We start from the raw sequence: 20,589 nt of genomic DNA on the forward strand, positions 1-20,589 counted from the left end.
CGTTCTCGCGGCTCCGCCCAACTCCCGCGCCCCGCGCCGCTTCCGGTAGGGGCGGAAAGCGGAAGTGTGGGAGGGTCTGCTGGGCGGGTCCGGGAGGAACGCGGGGTGGATGGAGCAGTGAGCGGGTCTGGGCGCCTGCCGGCAGCGCCATGGAGACGGTGCAGCTGAGGAACCCGCCGCGCCGGTGAGGGACCACTGGCTACGAGGAAGGGCATGGGGGCGGGAGGAGGGAAAGGCGGGAACTGGCTGAAGGGAGACAACTATGTGGGAGCCCTTGGAGGGAAGGGACCTGCAGGGCTAGGAGACTCGGCTGATGGGGCACCTGCTGATTGCGGGGGACGTCTGGTGGGTGGAGGTCTGGTTGAGGGGAGCACTTGCTGAGGGGGATAAACGTGGGGCTGGTTTGGGAGCGCACTCGCTGTGGAGGGACTCTGCTGAGGAACGTGAGAACAAGTTAGGGAGAGCACCTGCTGAGGCCGGGGCCACTAGGGGAAGGCTCTCCGAGGACGGACTCTCGGAGGTAGTGGGGGAATGCGAAAGCAGGATGAGAACCTGTGAGATGTCTGAGGGCTTGGATGGAGAACTAGCACATGGAAAGGCTGGGTGGACTTTCTAAGGGTCCTAAGTCCCACTTGAGGGGTGCCGCGCGGGGGAAGATCTGTTGCAGAAAAGCTTTGCTCTTGAGGCTGAAGGCGTGCGAAGAAAGGTTGAGGGTCGAACCAGGAAGGGGATCGTGAACTATAGCATTTAGGAAGATGCTCTTGGTGGTGTCCCATTCTGGGATGATGGTGTCGTCTTTTTTTTTTTTTTTTTTTTTTTTGCCCCTTTGCTTGTTTGGGAATGATAGCATCCTTCATTATTGATGTCTAGGGTATCTTCCTGATATTCTTTACATTCTCCTCAGCCTTTCAAAACCCGACATTGGGAGGTAGATGAGGAAATAAGGAGATATTTTCAAGACAGGCAAACCGAAATCTAGAAGAGTTGAGAGACCTGTTTCCTTCTTTGCTCTGGGTCACTGGGCCCGGCCAGACTGTTCCCTTTTCAGGCCTCTGTTGTTTTGTAAAGATCAGCTCCAGTTCCTAGTGGTACCTGGAATTGTTTTAGGTCAAGATCAGGGAGGTGGCTGATTCTAAAAAGCCTGAACTCTTGGATCGGTTGCAGTTGTCATTGGTTTTCCCTGTGGACACCAGGGTCTTATGTCACTGCCACATCTGGAGAAAACTAGGGAATAGAGACTGAGGGAATCATGCTTCTCTGAGGTGCTGTGTAATGAACTTCTGTTTCACAGAGATGTCTGACTTCCTGCAGCGGATTGAGCACTAAAGTAGGAAGTGTCAGTGTGTGGGAGTGGGGGTAGGGGAACCCAGAGGTGAGGGGAATGGATTGACAGCTTGGGCAGCACTCTTGGGGGTTTTATGAAGTGCCCAAACATTGCAGAAGGCAAGTTGCTGGTTGGAATGGTCTCATGATTCACCCTTGTGTAGTGTGCTGAGACTGTAATATTAATGATTATAGCACTTGCTGGGTGCCAGGCACATGTTTCATGTTGAAACATGTGAAATTGCTGATATTTGGCCATTTTTGACATATAAAAATGGTAATTCCATATGGTCCAACTTATTATTGAGTCATCTGATCCTCATAACAGTCCTCTGAGGTGGATATTCCTCCATCCCTATTTTACAGATGATAAAACTGAGGCACAGAGAAGGTAGTCATTTGCTTGAGGTCCCAAGCTAGTAAGAGGCAGAGCTGGACTTTTAATATCCCGGCAGTCTGGTCCAAACTCCATCTCTTAACTGTGTCGAAGAGGATTAGGTATCTGTGTTTTGTTTCTCCCTTTGCCTTGTGTGTAATCTTTGGCAAAGTAGTAAAGTAAACCTTGTTTTTTGATATTCTCATTCCTGTATCTTTGGGAATTTGAAAAATGTGTTAAAAGTGTGAGAGAAGAGCATTGCAAGACTTGTTCTGATCATTCAGTTCTTGAATGACTGGTATTAGTGGGCTGCTTAGTTTGCAGTAGATTAATTTTATTATCGTTTGTATTAGTTAGGACTGCTGTTACATAGTATCATGGACTGGGTGGTTTTTAAACAACAGGACTTTATTTTCTCATAGTTCTGGAGGCTAGAAGTCTGAAATCAAGGTTTTGTAGGGTTGTTTGTTTTGAGGCCTCTCCTTGGCTTATAAATGTCTCTTCTTCCTGTTTCTTCATGTGGGTTTCCCTCTGTACCTGTTTGTGTCCTAATCTCTTCTTATAAGGATACCAGTCATATTCGATTAGGGTTCACCCATATGACTTTATTTTACCTTAATTATCTGTTTAAAGGCCCTGTCTCCAAATACAGTCACATTCTGAAGTATCGGGGGTTAGGAGTTCAACATGTGAATGGGGGGACACAATTATTTTTATTATCATTTAAAAATTTCATCAATTTATCTTATATATTTGTCATAACCCATATCAAATTTTGTGTGGAAAGAGGGAAAGGTGTACATAAATTAAATGAACCATATAGGAGTTCTGAGATGTGAGAAAGAGCTTTGAGAATTAGCCAAACCTATGAGTGACTGCTTCATAAGTACTGTTATTTCTGCTTGGAAAGATACAGGTGTCTTTTCAGAGACTCAGATTGCATGTTTCCAACAACCCCAATGCAGGAAGTGGTGTTTGTGTTCATGAGTTTGACATTTGCGTGTGACTAAGTAAGTGATGAGAGATTGATGTCTTAGTAGGAGTTACTGATTTTAAAAAGTGAGCTGCCATTAGATAATGGTGTGGTTGTAGGCGTAGAGTGCATTTCTGGGATGCTGGCCATCCACGTGGCAATCTGACTTAGGAGAGGAGCAGCCACCAGTATTTGCCCCATGGATGGTGTATTGACGAGGCTTGTTTGTTTATGAGCAAGCACTGGAACTGCCTAGGATCCGGGGAAGTCCCAGTTGAAAAAGCTGCATCATTAAAGTCGGGCTGTTTTTGCCCAAATGCCCATCATCAGATGAGTGGATACGGAAAATGTGGTACATCTACACAATGGAATACTACTCAGCTATAAAAACGAATGAAATACTGCCATTTGCAACAACATGGATGGACCTTGAGAGAATTATATTAAGTGAAACAAGTCAGGCACAGAAAGAGAAATACCACATGTTCTCACTTATTGGAGGGAGCTAAAAATTAATATATAAATTCACACACACACACATACACACACACACACACAAACCGGGGGGGGGGGGGGAAGAAGATATAACAACAACAATTATTTGAAGTTGATACAACAAGCAAACAGAAAGGTCATTGTTGGGGGGGAGGGGGGAGGGAGAAGGGAGGGAGGTTTTGGTGATGGGGAGCATTAATCAGCTACAATGTATATCGACAAAATAAAATTAAAAAAAAAAAAAAAAAAAAAAAAAAAAAAAAAAAAATAAAATACTACTACTTATTTTAAATAAAAAAAAAAAAAAAAAAAAAAAAGTCGGGCTGTTTTGCTAATAGTGTTTGTTTTGTGAAGACTTGTGGTATAAAATATCGTTATGAGTTGCTTATCAAAAGATTTTCCATAGAAATCTTATTTGTTGATAATCCAGTAATAGTTTTTAGGTGAAATTCTTTATTTTGATAACTCACAAAGATTGCTGATGAAGGTTATGATTCCCATCATTTCATTTGTTAATCTATTTAGCAAATATATTTTGACCACTTCTTGGTTATCAGGCACTGGAGATATAAAGATCCCTTGAGTTCAAGTTGTTTTAATAAACCCAGATCGAAAACAAAAAACCACTTAGATTGTTTTAAAGAAGTATCTGAGCAGTCATATAAAGTTCGTGTGTCAAAGTATTATCAGAGGCTTGCAGCTGTCTCTCTCATGGCAGTGGCAGTTTCCTTTGTTATGCTGTGGTCTCTTTAGTAGATGAAAGAGTGAGTTTTGCCTTTTGTAAACCACAAACAGTCAACATTTCAAAGAAACATATTTTATCTTCCTTTATATAAACTGTTTGTAAAACTTTAATTATACTTGAGAAATGAGGTATTGTCCCATTGTTTATACAGTTGTAATTCAGGGCTTTACAAAAAAAAAAAAAACCCTGGCATATGAGGTTTTATGCTAACTTCTGAGTTCAGAGAAATTTCAATTCTGAAATTTAAGAGGAGTTTCACTTCAGCCCTTTTTGTTTTGAAGCTGGGAGTTTTTATGGTGTCACTGGAATTTAATTTTTAAGACCTTTTGACTTTCAAAGTTCAGTGTATTCATTTTGTTTTGTTGATATTCAAGTTAAGGCAATTATTGACTTGGAGCAGTTCTCCATTTCTCTAGTACATAGTCCCTGGTATTTATAAAGTTCTGTAAGATTATCCTTTTGAGATCAGTGTTTATTGGTAGACACACTTAATGTGGTCAGATTTTTTTTTTCTTTCTGATTTTGTTATTTTCTTTAGGAAAGTACATTATTTGTGTGTGTATGTATTTTTTTAAATACAAGTCTTTTATTGTAAGAGTTGTTGTTGTCCAGCTAATTTAAACTTTTTTCTTTACAAAGAAATCTCCAGTGTGACTGCTTCCATATTTCACCATTTCCTGAGCTTTCTTTTCTTTATTGTCCTTTGTAGTTTCAGGAAGCCATTGTGTAGACGATACACAAACACACAAACAAATATTTCTTAGCAAGCCCCTTCTTTAAGCCCATTAATAATTTTCAGAGGTCTCAGAGTTTTGTTAATTTTTAACCTCCCATGTTTGTTATGATTGTCTTGCATAGTCAGAAAAATCTGAACTATCTGGAAGTTGTCAGCAGCCATTTACCTTTGATTTGGAGGACTAGTCAAAGGTACATGGCTGTTCATGGGAGGGTCTTGGTGAGACTATTTGAAACTCCCAGCTGCCTAGTTTTCACTTTTGATCATGTCTAAACGTACATTTTTCAGTTTCTGTTTCTGTGATACCTATAGAATTTATGTGTTTTGACGAAATTACCGAAACCTTGCTAATGGAGAGCAAAGGTCTACTGTGTCTTCCTTGACCTCCAGTTCAATTCATAATTAATCTTATGTTAAACATCTTTTTTGAAGAGATAGTTATATCGTTTTAATTCATGAAATCTCAAGATTGAAATGGATTTTAGAATATATACTTAATGCTTAAAGCAGTTATATATAGCATTTCAGCCACACGACAATTCATTTTCTGCTTAAATTTTCCGATGATGGGGAGGTAGGGACCTTTTAAGGCAGTCTAAACCATCGTAGGGCAACTTTTATTGTTAGAAAATTCTTACACATGTTGAATTGAAGTCTGACTCTTGGCAGCTCTCCAACTTCTGGTCCTGATTTTGCTTATCAGGGTGACCCAGAATAAGAGTAATCCTTCCATAGAATAGTCCTTCAGTGTCCCTTAAGTTTCTTAGCTTGCCTTGTTGTTTACTATTGAAGACTTTGTAGAGAAATTCCTAGGATGCTAATTGTAGAATAAATGATGTATTTTATGTTCTAGATGCTAGTAAGTAAAATGTATTTTGTGTTTATATTTCTTCATTCACAGGCAGCTGAAAAAGTTGGATGAAGATAGTTTAACTAAACAACCAGAAGAAGTGTTTGATGTCTTAGAGAAACTTGGAGAAGGGTGAGTGTAAGGAAAATATAGGTAAACCAGTGCGTCCCAGTCTTTTTTCTGCCCCAGCATCAAAAGGATATGAACCTTCCTCATGGCAATAATTCTCAAACTTCAGGAGAAGAAAGATTAATGTTGCATATTGGCATAGCTCTAGGTGGTGTGGGAGGTAAATTTACAACTTGAAATGCCCTTCACCACTTCATCCCAATCACTGTTATAGAAAGATTTAGTGATTCCTGGTCTTTTAAACACCAAAGACATCTATTGTTTTCTCTTTTGTAGAATTTGTGGTTTGTATGATTTTATCTATTTTTCAAATAGCAATAATTAGATGATAACTCATGAAAATTTTTTTAAATCAGATGTATTTTTATTTGCTGCTCATAGCTCCTGATTAGTATACAATAACGGTTGTTTCAATAGAAACAATAGAATTCAGCATTTTAATTTTTGCAGCTTTGTGAAATACAATAAATAAATCAAGGTCTGCCACCACCCTTTTAGCTTCCTAGGAGATCCAAAATCCCAGGTTGGGAGCCAGTGTACTTCTTGAAACTTAGACTTGCAAATGAGTTTGTAAAATACTGATGAAATGATGTTTAATAATAGGCAGTGGCCATCTCTGACTTTCATGATATGATAAAGTTTACATCATAATATTTTATATTTTTATATATCTTTTAAATTTAATCCTATGTATTTATTCCTTCTTCTGTAATAACCAGGACATTAAAATATTGGGAAAACGCTTTCTTAAGTTTTTGTTGTTAATTTTTGAATATATAATAAATTTATATAATTAATTCTAAATTCAAAAAGTATAAAAGTGTATACAATGAAAAAATCTGCCCCCTACCTCTGTCTCTCAGCTACCTAGAAGCAACCAGGATAGCAGTTTCTTGCATATCTTTCAGAGATAGTTTATTCATATATAAGCAAATATGTGTGTTTGTGTGGGTGTGTGTTTATTTTAATCCTTTAGGAATACTTCTGGCACAAGGGAAGACCTGACATTAACTTTTAAAAACATCTACTGTCTAATGACCGTATGCTCTTTAAAATTAGCTCTTATATGTGATTAGATTTTTTTGGGGGGGTGTTGGTGTTATATATGCCTCATATAGATCTTGCATAATGTTAAACCCAATATTGGGTTATGTGGAATAGTTTTTCATGTATAACCTCCTTGTGAAAAACATTAGTCATCTTTTCATAAGTTGGAAAAATACTCTTTGGAATCCAGCAAACAAATCAAGCAGAGAAGGGAAATAAAAGATGACACCAGCTCTGCTACCAAAAGACAAATCCAAGATGAATCTGAAGACCCAGTTCACTGGCATCATTAAAGGTATGTGGAAATGACAGTCCCTCTACATCTCTTGCCTGCTGTTTTCAGCTTCAACTTGGCATCCTTGCTATTTTCCTCAAGGTAGTGAATCCATGGCCCTCAATCTAACAATGCTCATAGGTTGTACTTGGAATAAGATAAAAACTGGTAGGCATAACTGACTATGTTATAACTGACTTGTTTCTTTCATTTTTGGTAAATGCATGTTGCAATACAAAAGCATAGACTCTGAAGCCCGATAGACCTGAGTTAAAATCCTTGCTTTACTGTTTATTGGTCATAATAAACAAGTGAGCTTGAGCAAATTGCTTAATATTTTGGAGGCTAACAATCCTCATCTATAGGAGGGGTCTTCAAAAAGTTTATGAAAAGAATTGTATTATCTTTAATTCTCTTTTTCCATGAACTTTTTGAAGTATCCTCGTAAAGTGAGGATAATAACAGTATTTACTTCATAGGGTTATGGCAAGTACTTTATGAGATAATAGGGGTAAAATGCCAAGTACAGTGCTTGTTGCAGTAAATGCTCAGTCAATGGCAACTATTATTGTATTATTTTTAAGTATCAACTGAAGCATTTTTCAGACCTCATCATATCAAATCAAAGTTAAATCTTAAGTCTTGAAGTATATTTAGGTGTTCTTACAGGTAGTTCTGCTTGGGTTGATTGGGTTTGGGGTATGTCAAAAGAAAACTATAGATAGAGGATATATCAGGAATGTAATATAAGTAAAAACTAAGCTAATTATGATTTTTAAAATTGTGTTTTAGATCTATGGATGTCTTCAGCAAGGAATGTGGAAATTTCCCTGTAAAGATACCAACAGGGAGAAAACAAAGCTTCAGATCTTTCTTCTCATGTTATCACTGTATTGCTTTTTAAAAATGATACCACAGATGCTTGGATTTCTGTCATCCTGACTGAATGAATCTGAGCAAGCTTCATTTAACTAGCAGAATCCTGAAGGAAGACCTTAACTGCACTTATATGCCATCCTTAAATTGTTCAGGAGCATGAATGGATTGTGGACTCTCACTGACTTGTGTCTTATGAAACAAGCTCTGGCTAAAAAACTGTATTAGATTCTGGAAGCTGCAGTCATTCTGTCTGTTTTGAGGAAATCCTATGGATCTATGGCAGAGTGGAGCCAAAGTTCCAGACCAAGATGAGTGGAGAGCACTTGGAAAGTGTTTTGAATTAAAGCCTAGTACCTTTTCCCTTCTATTATAGTTAAAGTTTTACACATTGACTCATTTAAGTCTTTAACATAGAGTGAAACCAAATCATCTTGCCCATGGTTTCATAGCTAGTGAGTGCTGTTGTTAAGACCTTGTACCTGGTTAGTTTGGCCTCAGATACTCTATTATTTCCATTTTTCTACATTGATCTTTGCCTGTATTGCTTATGTAAGACACCTGTTTCTCCACCATCTTTGTTTTCTGCCAGTTGAAATTCACTGAATCACTTTGTTTTTGTTGGGAATCAGGTTTTAAGGGAATTGTCTGTAAGTGAGCATGGTTACTGAAGTCTTCTAACTCTTCTTCATATTACTGTAAGTGCAGTCTGTGGAGTCATGATTCTTAATTGTTCATATGAGCTATTGGAATTTTCTTTGCTGTCAAGATAGCATAGGGAAGTATGAAGAGTGTTCTGGTCCAGATTGCTGAGTAAGTACATGCAGAGACCTCTCCTTTCCATTTCCAATACATGAGAGTAATGAATGAACACTAATTCTTTTAAATATAAGGATACATAGACAGTGGTGGGCCAGGGATAGAAAAGAAATCTATAATAATAAGAGAAGGATAAAGCGTGCCCTATCTTTGTCAAGAGATTGCATTTGGGCTTCCTACGTGAAGTTGTGGGCTGGGACTAGGCTCCCCGTCTATGATCTTGAAGCTGAAATAAATTTGCCTTACTACCACTAGACAGTGTCATTTGCCTTTGGGGAAAAAGTGGAATTACTGGACTGACAATAAGAACTGGGCCTGGACTATATTCAGGTGTGGTATCTTGAAGGGCAAAACCCACAAACTCCTAATACAGGACTTGGTTTAAGTTGTATAGTCCAGATGATTGTGCTAAGGGAACTATGAAACCGTGAAACAATCTGACACTGAATATGGTATAGGGAAAGATCATTCAAGATAAAATGAAATCCATATGAAGAAATCCACTGCCATGAGATAATCAGCAGACCTAACAAATGGGAGAATTCACACCCAAGGAAAAAGACATAATAGAGCAATCTGAAAAGGGATTTAATGTTTATGATTTTCAGAAGGATAAAAGAAGGGAATAACATCCTTAGGAGAAGAACATCAGATTATTAACATAATACTTAGCCCAATGAAAAATAAAAGGTACGGAATCTTTACAATGAAAACTACAATAATTGGAGTTTTAAAAGTCAAATAAGTTGGATAAACTAATGAACTAGACAAGTGGAAGAGACTTTATGAATTGAAAAATAGAAATGAGACTGATCACAAAATATAGAAACCAGGAAGACAACATGGATCAAGGAGGTCCAATATAGGTCCAATAGGAATTCTAGAAGGAAATATTAGAAGAGATAGAGAAAGGAAACAGATAATACTAAGAATTTTTCATACTTAAAGACATGATTTTTCTGCATCTACTGAAAAGAAAAAAAGAATTAGATATGAGTCCTCAAATTGGAGAAGCTTATGAAGTGTGAGATCAACTCCTAGTTATATTATAATAAAACTGTAGAATGTTGAGGATAAAGAGGAAATCTTAAAAGCTATATGGAGAGACTACTTGTGAAAAATGATGATCTAATGTAAACAAACTTCTACAGCAACAGTAGATGTTGGAAAACTATAGTAAAGGTGTTGAGGGAAAGCTATTATCAAAGAAGAATTTCACATCAAGCAAAACTCATTCCAGAGTGAAGGTGAAATAAAGATATTTTCAGATATAAGGGACCTCGTGTATCAAGAATGCCTTTGGATGAAAGTAACAGAACACCCAACTTATAGTGGCTAACTAATAAAGGCATCTAATAACTAAATAATAAATCTGGGGGTGAGAGATTCCATGAGCCGTTAATTGGCTTGATAATAATTTGGCATCTGGATAATTCTTATAATCTCAAGATGGCTGTCTCAGTTTCTAGCATCATCCCTCACATTATAGTAACCAAAGCAAGAAAGAAAGTGGCAGATGGAAATGGGCCTTCTTTTGTGCTTGTTTCTTACCAGGGATGAAAATCTTTCTCAGAAATCCTTCAGCAGAATTTTCCTCAAATTTTATTGGCCAGACTGGTTGCTACTAGTTCAGTCACTGGCAGAAGGGAATAGGAATCCTATGACTAGCTTGAACTGCTATGATACATTCCCTGGGATCAAACACATTGCCAACCTAACAGATCAGGGGGTTATTTTAGTAAAGAAGAGGGTGAAGTGGTTGAGTCCTCCACACATGGTCAGTAGTTACCTCTCTTTGGCAAAAAGTATTTGATCACAGGGCCGGCCCGTGGCTCACTCGGGAGAGTCTGGTGCTGATAACAACAAGGCCACGGGTTCGGATCCCATATAGGGATGGCCGGTTGCTCACTGGGTGAGCGTGGTGCTGACAACACCAAGTCAAGGGTTAAGATACCCTTACCGGTCATCTTTAAAAAAAAAAAAAAAGTATTTGATCACATATTTAAGGGTCATTATACTAGTTTTGCAAATATAAAGGCTTCTGATGGAATGGAAATTTTTTATGTGCGCTCTATAGACTCAAAAAGACATTTGTTACTTTCACATTGAAATAATTCTTTTTTTTTTTTTTTCGTGACCGGTAAGGGGATTGTAACCCTTGGTGTGGTGTCGCCCGCACTGCGCTCAGCCAGTGAGTGCACCGGCCATCCCTATATAGGTCCGAACCCGAGGCCTCAGCGCTATGCACTCTCCCGAGTGAGCCACGGGGTCGGCCCACAGTGAAACAATTCTTGAACATCTATTTGGCAGCTAGAGTGTTCTGTTGCTTTGACATTAAATGCACTGTTATTTTGATAGTTTTCACCAAGACAGTATGAAGAAATAGGTATGTTTGGCAAATTTGAATGATAATATACTCGTTATTTTACTGACAGCTGCCCAGGATGCCAGTGAAAATGTAATCTGTGTAGGGTGATGATGGTGTATCATTTGATCATAAACAACTATCTTGTAAGGTATTTTGTATTATTGTCATTTTACAGATGAGAAAATTGAGGCACATCAAGGTTAATAAGTGTCTGCAAATGACAGCTAATAATGTAATGGTGGTAGGACTTAAATTTTAGGTGTTTAGTTTCTAAATCTAATAATGCTCTTGTAGCCCCCAAATTGAATGCATATATAAACTTTTATTTATTTTGATAAAAAGCTCTTAAAGGAAGATGAAGTAGAAGGCAAAAATAATTTGTATGTGCTCTGTTCACCTGATACTAGAATTAAATAGGCTTAGATTTTAATTAGTTTCTATAATATTTTAAGCATCATTGCAGGTGAGAGGAACAGGGACAGAAAGACCTTGTGGTACTGGAGTGAATGTAAGAAAACAAAGACCTCCTCTTCTGTGTTGTACTCCAGCATAGATGTAGAGAGAACACAAGCTTTGTGTTCAGACACACCTGGTTTCAAATCTTGGCCTGACCTTGGGCAAATCATGTAACCTCTCTGAACCTTTTTACATTTACAAGTAAAATAGGGATAATCACCTCTTCCTCGTTTTTTTGTAAGAATGAACTGACATGGTGGTTTCTAGGAGACAGCACATGCAGTGCATGGTAGCTATTATATTATTATTTTACAATAACACATTCATTAAAGTTTAAAGGTGAAGTTTTTAAGATGCTGTTTTGTGATAGTTCTCTTGACAATTTTTTTTCCCAAAGTACTTTAGCTATTTTAGTTTTGCAAATTTAGCTAACTGTATATGTATTAGGCACTTAGGGATATATATTAGAACTATGAGTTGCTTGTGTTTTGCCACTTATTATCTCTTGGCATGCTTTGACTTCATAAATGTTCTCCTTCCCCCAATTGTAGGTCCTATGGCAGTGTATACAAAGCTATTCATAAAGAGACCGGTCAGATTGTTGCTATTAAGCAAGTTCCTGTGGAATCAGACCTGCAGGAGATAATCAAAGAAATCTCTATAATGCAGCAATGTGACAGGTAAAGGCACGTGGGCTTTCTTTGGAGAGGGCATGGTTTTGAATTTTCTCTGATCATTTAGAGTTTGACACCTAGAGATGCATTTTCTTAAATATTTTACAGAAGGGAAAATTTAATGGAATCACTGTGCATGTCCTTTACAAAAAAAAAAATAGTGAAGGGCCGAGCCTGTGGTGCACTCGGGAGAGTGCGGCGCTGGGAGCGCAGTGGCGCTCCCGCCGCGGGTTCGGATCCTATATAGGAATGGCCGGTGGGTGCTCTCACTGGCTGAGTGCCGGTCACGAAAAAGACAAAAAAAAAAAAAAAAAAATAGTGAAAAAGTTTGTATGTTTTTGTAGCTAAACTTTTACAGTTTCTATTTCTGCATAGTTTTTTTTTTTTTTTTTTTTCTTCAGTAATCCCTTTTAGAAACTAGGAAGAGGCAGAAGGTGGTACTTGATTTTTTTTTTTTTTTTGATAGTGATCTCTTTTACTTCCTATTGAGAAAACATTTCTGCAGAGATAGCTAAGAAGAGATAATTCAAATGCTTTTTAGCTCTAGAAATCTTAGAATATCAGGTAGGTCTATAAGAAAAGTATTTATTTATGTATTACTACTCCTTCCTTCACATTAAAAAAATTATTCAAGCTAAGAGTAGTTAAGTATTTGATTTTTGAGGAACTAAGATTTGCCAAGTGCTGTAAGCAGGAAGTCAGGCCAAAAGGCAGCCGCGGAACAGCACGTGGTTTGCTCTGAAATTCGGTAACAACATGGGTTCGTCACTGTGATGGGGCAACCTTCCCCAGACTGTTTAGACTTGAAAGAAACACAAAGTTAGGGACAGTGCCAACTCTAGGGAGTTGGAAGAGGGGTGAAAAAGTCTTGCATTTGCGGCTGTATTAATTCTCCTGAATCTTTTTTGGTCACCAGACCAACTCAGTATCTCCTTTTTGTAATACTTCAACATTATCGCAGGTGGGGCTACCTACCAGGAAATTTGCTCTGGAGCCTCTAAGTCTCACAGACTTGTGAATGGAGGCCATTTCTCTTCTCCCTCCCTTTCTTTTTTTCTTTTCTTTTCTTTTTTTTGTTTTCATATTTTTGTGGTTACTGTCTACTATATAAAACCTCCGTTTTTCCTGATTGGATTGACCAGATTAAGGTAGCAATTTTCCTTTTCCTCCTCTATAAAATACATTATAGAAGCTCTTTCCAGTTGGCAAATTGGCACTTTGCCACTTTTGATAGACTCTGCAGGAGCTGTATTCCAAACAGGGTACAAAAATGCCTTTTAATCGAAGAGGAGATATTTTGAAGAGCCTACTCTGTGCTAAACACTGTAAGGAATACAAAAAATACAGGTCAGAGCCCTTGTACTGTGAAAATTTATAGACTCATTGGACAGGCCAGGGATATATATGTACAGGAAAATGTAGCAGACAATACAAGACTGTATAGAACATGTTCCGGCGGTAAGTAAGTAATTGCCTTGTAGTAATAGCTTGTAGTACTTAACTCCTATAAATACTACAGTTTAGGGAAGGGAGACCAAGTTTGTTGGTCTGTACTTTAGAGACTTATTCATTCATTTCTTCATTAATACTCATTTTGTGTGTGTGTGTTTTTTTTTCCTGCTGTCCTTATCATTGGCATGTTTCCCAAGGATAAGCAGCATTTGAAATTCTGAGAGTTAATGAAATTGAATTCATTTTAGCATCATCAATTGTTATGCAACTTTATTTGGCCCTGATAACATTCTAGCCAGTTAAAGCTGGTAGCTCTCAGAGGGCAGATTATTTCATTTTAATGGGGTGTTTGACTTTTCTCTGAAATTTCTTGTTTGATATCTCTCCTCAAGCTTAAGATCTAAAATTTCAGATCTGATCCCGAATATTTTTCTTTATAATAGATTGTAGTGTGATTTTTTTTCTTATTACAAAGTGCATATTACTTAGAAAAAATGCAAACGTAAAGAAGAAAATAAAATCACTTTTCACTTTGGAGAAGTTGTTGTTGCTAAATGCTGCTTGATGTACGTACATATCCTTCCATGTGTCTTTTTTGGAGTTTTACTATGCTTACCATTTTGTAGCCTGGTGTTTTTGTGTTGTTGTTTTATTTTTTGTAAAAAGGATATCTTGTGTTATCAAATATTCCCCTATAACATTTTTCATGGATTCATGATATTCCATTATATGGCTATATCATTATTTTTTAAACTCCTTAACGTTGGGTGGACATTTAGATGTTATCTAAATTTTAACTTTTATTAACAGTGCTGTGATGGTAATGTTGACCTAAAAGAAACTGAGGCCAAACATATAAAGTATAAAATTTATTGAACCAATATGACAGTTGAAACCATTGCTGGGTTCTAAGCAAGCAAGTGAGTGAGCCATGTGATTTACATTTGAAAAAGATAACTAGCTTCTGTGTAGATGGTGGTGGACATGAGTAGTAAAAGCAGGGGAAATCTTAGTCTTTTTCTTTTTTTTGTCTTAATAAGAAAAATAGAAATGATACCTATATTAAGTATTTACAAAGCACAGAATTTATTGAACCAATGTGACAATTGCATAGGTCAGGTAGCCCTGAGAAATGTGCTTCGAAGAGAGCCAGCAGAGCTTAGCATTTCATAATCACAAGAAGGGGGAAGGATCAAAGGAGAGAGAGAGAGAGAGGACAGCCCTGCTTAATTAGTTCATCAGGGTTTCTAGTGGTTATATGTAACGTCTAGATTTGGGGCTGTTACTAGTTACATCCTACATGCAGGGGTCTATGGTAAGGGTTATAAGAGGCATTCTAGGTTATTTTATGGCTTTCTGGTGCCATTATGTCTGCTTCTAAATAAAAATGGTCAGATCTCCCAAGGCAATATAATTTAGCTGACCTGGTTAGAGCACATCTGTATAAGCATCTGTTTCTTGAGCATCTGTAATTTTTTCCTGAGAATAAATTGTAGACTTAGAAATGCTGGTTAAAGAACTCACCCATATTTGTACTTTTTAAACGTGTTACCTTCCAGAAAAGCTATACCGTTTTGCATTCTTATCAGGAGGTTGCCCATTTTAACCTTAAATATGAATAATTAATCTTTTGAGATGAAGAATTAATTTACATTTATTTAACAGCATGAATTAATAGAGATGTTTGAAGGCTATTCCGCTAATGTGTAATGTCTCTTTCTCTAGCCCTCATGTAGTTAAATATTATGGCAGTTATTTTAAGAACACAGACTTATGGATTGTTATGGAGTACTGTGGGGCTGGTTCTGTGTCTGATATCATTCGATTACGAAATAAAACGGTAAGTTACCTTCTGAAACAATGCTGCTGAGCTAGTCTCTTATGCTGTCGTCTTTTCTCTGGCCTTTTATTCATGTGCATTCTCTTACTACCCTATCTAGAGGTGACTGTCAGATTTCCCCTTTTCCATGGTTATTTTTCTCTGTTTACTTTTTCACGTCCTCTAAATGTGGCGGTTTTGACACCAACTCAATCGAGTGATTTTTTAGCATGATTTGCTTATTTCTTACTGGGGAAAAAATGACTATACAATTTTGGTTATGGAATGAAATTTAAATGTTAAATGTTAATATTTTAAATGGTGGTTGAGGAAGGTCATTTAGAAGAGGTGACACTTAAAGTAAGACAAGAAGGACAAGAAAGTTCTAAGACTCTTGAAGGAACATTCTAGATGGGTAATAACCAGTGCACTGACCTTGAGGCTAGAATGAGTTTGGCATGTTTAAGTGGTAGAAGGACACTGTAGATAGAAGGGAATAGGCAAAGAGGAAACTGTAGGAGGAAATTAGACAAGTGGGCAGGGCAACATTATGTTGGGTATTGTAGGCTATGATAATGAGTTTGAATATTATTCCAAGTGCCATAGGAAACCATTGCTGGGTTCTAAGCAAGCAAGTAGCCATCTGATTTACGTTTTAGAAAGATGACTAGCTTTTGTGTAGACTGTGGGTGGATATGAGTAGTAGAAGTAGGGGAAATCTTAGTCTTTAGTTTTTTTTTTGTCTTAATAAGAAAAATGGAAATGATACCCATATTAAGTATTTACAAAGTTGTGAAAATTAATTTAAATATGTAAAAATACTTTGTAAATTGTGAGGTGTTATGCAGATTATAAGGTGCAGGTGTTTTAAAACTAATTTATAACGGTTTTTTTTGGTGGCTGGCTACTACGGGCATCTGGACTTGGTGTTATAGCACTACAGTCTAAACAACAGAGCAGCCAGCCAGCCCTGATTTATAACTTTTGGATTATCCATACTACTATCTCCTTTTCTTAATTTATATTATTCAGTGTTAGTTTGTTTGCCTACACAAATAACAAATTCTTTAGCTAGGAATAATATCTTAACATGAGATATAATTAAAGAAGTCCCAAAGCTTGAATTACTTATTCAATTACAAATTGGGTTCCAGGGCTGCTTATATGCAGCATTAAGTTATTTTGTTTCGGGTATTTTAAAACAATTCAAAATTAATTTTGATGGTGCTTTTGGTGTTTTCTGATATCTTAATATTAGTTTATTATATTTATGTAATTTTTAACTATTAAGTGCTGATTTTTAATTATTACACGTTATTTTGTGAAATGTTATAACTCTGCACTGTCCAGAATGGTAGACTAGCCATGTGTGGTTATTGAGGACTTGATATGTGGCTAGTGTGAATTGAGATGGGCTGTAAGTATAAAATACACACCAGAGTTTGAAGAATTATTATTTTAAAAGGTAAATCTTTAATTTTAAAAATATTGATTACATAGTGGAATGATGACATTTTGGATAAGTATAATTAAGTAAAATATATTATCAAAATTAATTTTGCTTTTCATTTTTTTGAATGTGGCTACTAGAAAATTAAAAATTATATTGGTGGCTCCCATTATATTTCTATTGGGCAGTAGTACCTCAACTGATTAGCTCAGCTGGTTAGAATAAGGAATTAGTAAATCAAACCATGAGTTTTGTTCCCTTGGGCCCCACAAGGTACCCCAAACTCTAGCTTGCTGCCTTCTCAGCAGTGTTTGCTTGGACTTTAGTAAAAGCTCTGTCATTTATTAGCTCGGTGGGCTTTGGCAGAAATTACTTAACTCATCTGTTCTTCAGCTTTATTATCTATAAAATGGTGGTGATAATAATAATACCCCTACCTCATTTAGTTGTTATAAGTGTTAAATGAAATAACAAAAATAGTGCCTAGCATAAATTAAACATTTAGTAACTGTTAAGCTATTTTTAATATTGCTAATATAGTGCCTGGCTCATAATAGGTGCTTTTAAATATTTGTTGATTGATTGATAGTATAGGAGGTATTAAACCATGGTGCCTTATATCACTTGATTTTGATGACACTCTTAAAGAAAGGTGATATTCTTATTTTACAGATTGAGAAACTGAGACTGGGCAAAGTTCAATAACTTCCTTAAGTCATACAGCTAGTAAATGGAGCTAAGAATAAAAGCTAGGTCTTTCTAATCCCAAGTCGTATATTGGTTTCTAGTCCCCAAAAATATGAGTTATTTGTTATAAGGAGAACTGAGTGAGAGTTTGCTGATTGAGTTTGTTTAGGACTGGGGTTGGATCTGTGCAAAGTCGACATTGGACTGATCAAATATGTGTCAGTCTCCATTCTCACTTTCATATATGTATCATCATTCAACAAATATTTTTTTTTAGTGCCAGGGATAAAAAATAAGCAAATCAAAAGACATTTTTAATGTAGGTTATGTTTCTAACAAGGAAGATAGCACATAACTAGGATACAAATACCATATAGTATGTCAGATAGTGATATGCTGTAGTGACAAATGAGGTAGGATAAGAGTGGGCTAGGAATAGAGTAGGGAAGGCCTCTCTGATTTTCTGATGAGGTGACATTTGGGTAGAGATATCGAAGTAAGGAAGTGTATTGTACAGATATCTGGATGAGGAGCATCGTAGGCAGAGAGAGCAAACGGTAAAAAGGCCCAGAAGAAGGAGTGTGCTTGGAGTGTTTGAGGAACAGCAAGGAAGCCCACATGGCTGAAACAGAATGAGCAAGGTAAAAAGTGGTAGAAGATGAATTAGGTAGCTGGGAGGCAGATCATATAAGGCCTTGGTGAGGAGTGGCTTTTGTTTTAAGTGACCTAGGAAGCATATCAGGTTTTAAGCATATCCAGCTTACATTTTAAAGGCTCATTATGGCTGCTGTGTGTAAAATACATTGTAGAAGGTCAAAGGCAGAAGCAGTGAAACCAGTTGAGAGATTATTAGAATTTTTCAGACAGGACATCATGGTGACTTGGACCAGGGTGATATATTTTAAAGATGGAAAAGATTCAAGGATGACCTCAAGACTTTTTGCCAGAGACACTGAAAGAATAAAGTTACCTTTTACTGAGAGAGGAAGGACTGTGGGAAGAGTAGAGTAGGTTAGGTGGGTATGAGGGAGAGGGGCAGGGTGGTGACAGATATAAAGAATTTGATTTTGACATACTGTGCCTATGATTCACTTGGAGATGTTGTGTAGTCAGATATATGAATCTGATGTTTGGGGAGACATCTGGTCTGGAAATACAACTTTGGGAGTGGTCAGTGTATCAATGGTATTACAAGCAGTCAAATGCTGTCCACAGGTTGAATTAGGTCTTAGAAACCTGTTCAAGAAAAGAAGTTTGGATCGATTTTTTTTTCCTTTTTTTCTAATGTGCTTATGTAAACTGATAGAATTTGAAATTCTCATTCTTTTTTCAGTTAGCAGAAGATGAAATAGCTACAATATTACAATCAACTCTTAAGGGACTGGAATACCTTCATTTTATGCGAAAAATACACCGAGATATCAAGGCAGGAAATATTTTGCTAAATACAGAAGGACATGCAAAACTTGCAGATTTTGGGGTAGCAGGTCAACTTACAGTAAGTAAAATTGTTGATAACTTTCAGCTCTGTCCTGAGAAGCAATTCCTTTTATTTGCTTATTTAAAAAATATGATACTATGTCTTAGCCTGGTTTTTTTTGGCAGGGATGGGGGGTGGGGGGTGATATCTGGCTGATTATGGAGATCCGAACCCTTGACCTTGGTGTTGTCAGCACCACACTCTGAGTTAACTGGCCAGCCCTCTTAGCCCATTTTGCATTGCTATAACAGAGTACCAGGGACTGGGTCATTTATAAAGAAAAGAAATTTATTTGTTATAGTTCTGGCATCTGGGAAGTCCAAGATTGGGCAGCTGCATCTGGTGAGGGTCTTCTTGCTGCATCATAACATGGCAAAAGACATTACATGGTGAGAGAGTAAGAGCATGCCTGTCAGCTCAGTTCTCTCTTCCTCTCCTTATAAAGCCATCAGTCTCATCCTGGGGACCCCAGCCTGATGACTTTATCAAATCCTAATTACCTCCTGCAGGCCCCACCTCCAATCAACATATGAACTTGGATATTAAGTTCAACACATGAAATTTGGGGGACCCATTCAAATCATAGCACTTGACTTAATTGTATTAGTAAAAATTTTAGAATAGGTCACAAAAGATATAGTAGGTCATAGTAGATCCTTTCCTGGAGTTCATGAAATCACATAGTTTAGCCTTGTTTAACTTTTAGAAAAATGAAAACTAAAACAAAAAATGATAGAAGTTTAAATTCTATTATACTAAATCAGTGTGTTTATAAGAGGAACAAAAATTAAATCCAACCTGCTTTCCTTGAATAAGACATCATCTCATCAAACTTCCAGGTAGTACTCTACAGTTACTGTACTGAAAACACTCTCCTCATTTGGTTCTGGGATATAGTCTCTTTTTTCTCCTCCTGCCTCACTAGTGCATGGCACTGAAAAAAGAAAAGACATGTTTTCAAAACAGGAAGTCTAGAATTATCTGATTTTTGTAAAATACATAAGTATATATGAAAATACAGAAAAATAGAAACAGTTCTGGACAGGTATACACTAAAATTTGCAACAATATTATATATCAAGTGGTTTTCTTGGGTGATAGAATGAACATATATATATATATATATATATATATATATAAAGTACTTTGTTTAGAACTGGTATTATGTACAGTTTTTATTTTTTTATTTTAAATGTGCCTAGGACATGTTAGAGAGTCTTATTTATTGCAATAGTGCAGAAATTGATTTGATGTTTAAAAAAAAATCAGAAGCTTAATATCATGATTTACGGGCCCTACAAAAGATTTTGTTGTTAACACACAAGTAGACATCACTAAACAATATTATCTAAACTACAATCCTAATAAGGAAACAAAATAGATAAATACATCCTTCTGGTGCTGTATAGAAGATATAATGTTAAAATTAAGAATATTCATTACATTTAGTAATAATTTTAGTAATTGATTACTCAAAAATTACTTATAATATTATTATTGCTATATTGCCTGTCTTGGCACAATTTACCCTCCCTTTTAAATGTATATAATTTAGTGTTT

At 36.8% G+C, this 20,589-nt stretch overlaps 1 protein-coding gene across 3 annotated transcripts in view; it reads left to right on the forward strand.

The window, feature by feature from the left end:
* The first annotated feature begins 97 nt into the window (after positions 1-97).
* The window catches only part of STK4 (serine/threonine kinase 4), a 100,468-nt gene continuing 79,976 nt past the window's right edge, over positions 98-20,589 (forward strand). For all 3 annotated transcript variants that reach the window (XM_063095844.1, XM_063095856.1, XM_063095850.1), the window contains exons 1-5: positions 98-184; positions 5,550-5,630; positions 12,019-12,147; positions 15,319-15,433; positions 18,883-19,047. In XM_063095844.1, the coding sequence (XP_062951914.1) occupies positions 150-184; positions 5,550-5,630; positions 12,019-12,147; positions 15,319-15,433; positions 18,883-19,047 (525 nt within the window). In that variant the 5' untranslated portion in view covers positions 98-149. The remainder of the gene's footprint in view (positions 185-5,549; positions 5,631-12,018; positions 12,148-15,318; positions 15,434-18,882; positions 19,048-20,589) is intronic.

Source organism: Cynocephalus volans, chromosome 1 (genome assembly GCF_027409185.1).
Source record: "Cynocephalus volans isolate mCynVol1 chromosome 1, mCynVol1.pri, whole genome shotgun sequence".
Taxonomy (NCBI): Eukaryota; Metazoa; Chordata; class Mammalia; order Dermoptera; family Cynocephalidae; genus Cynocephalus; species Cynocephalus volans.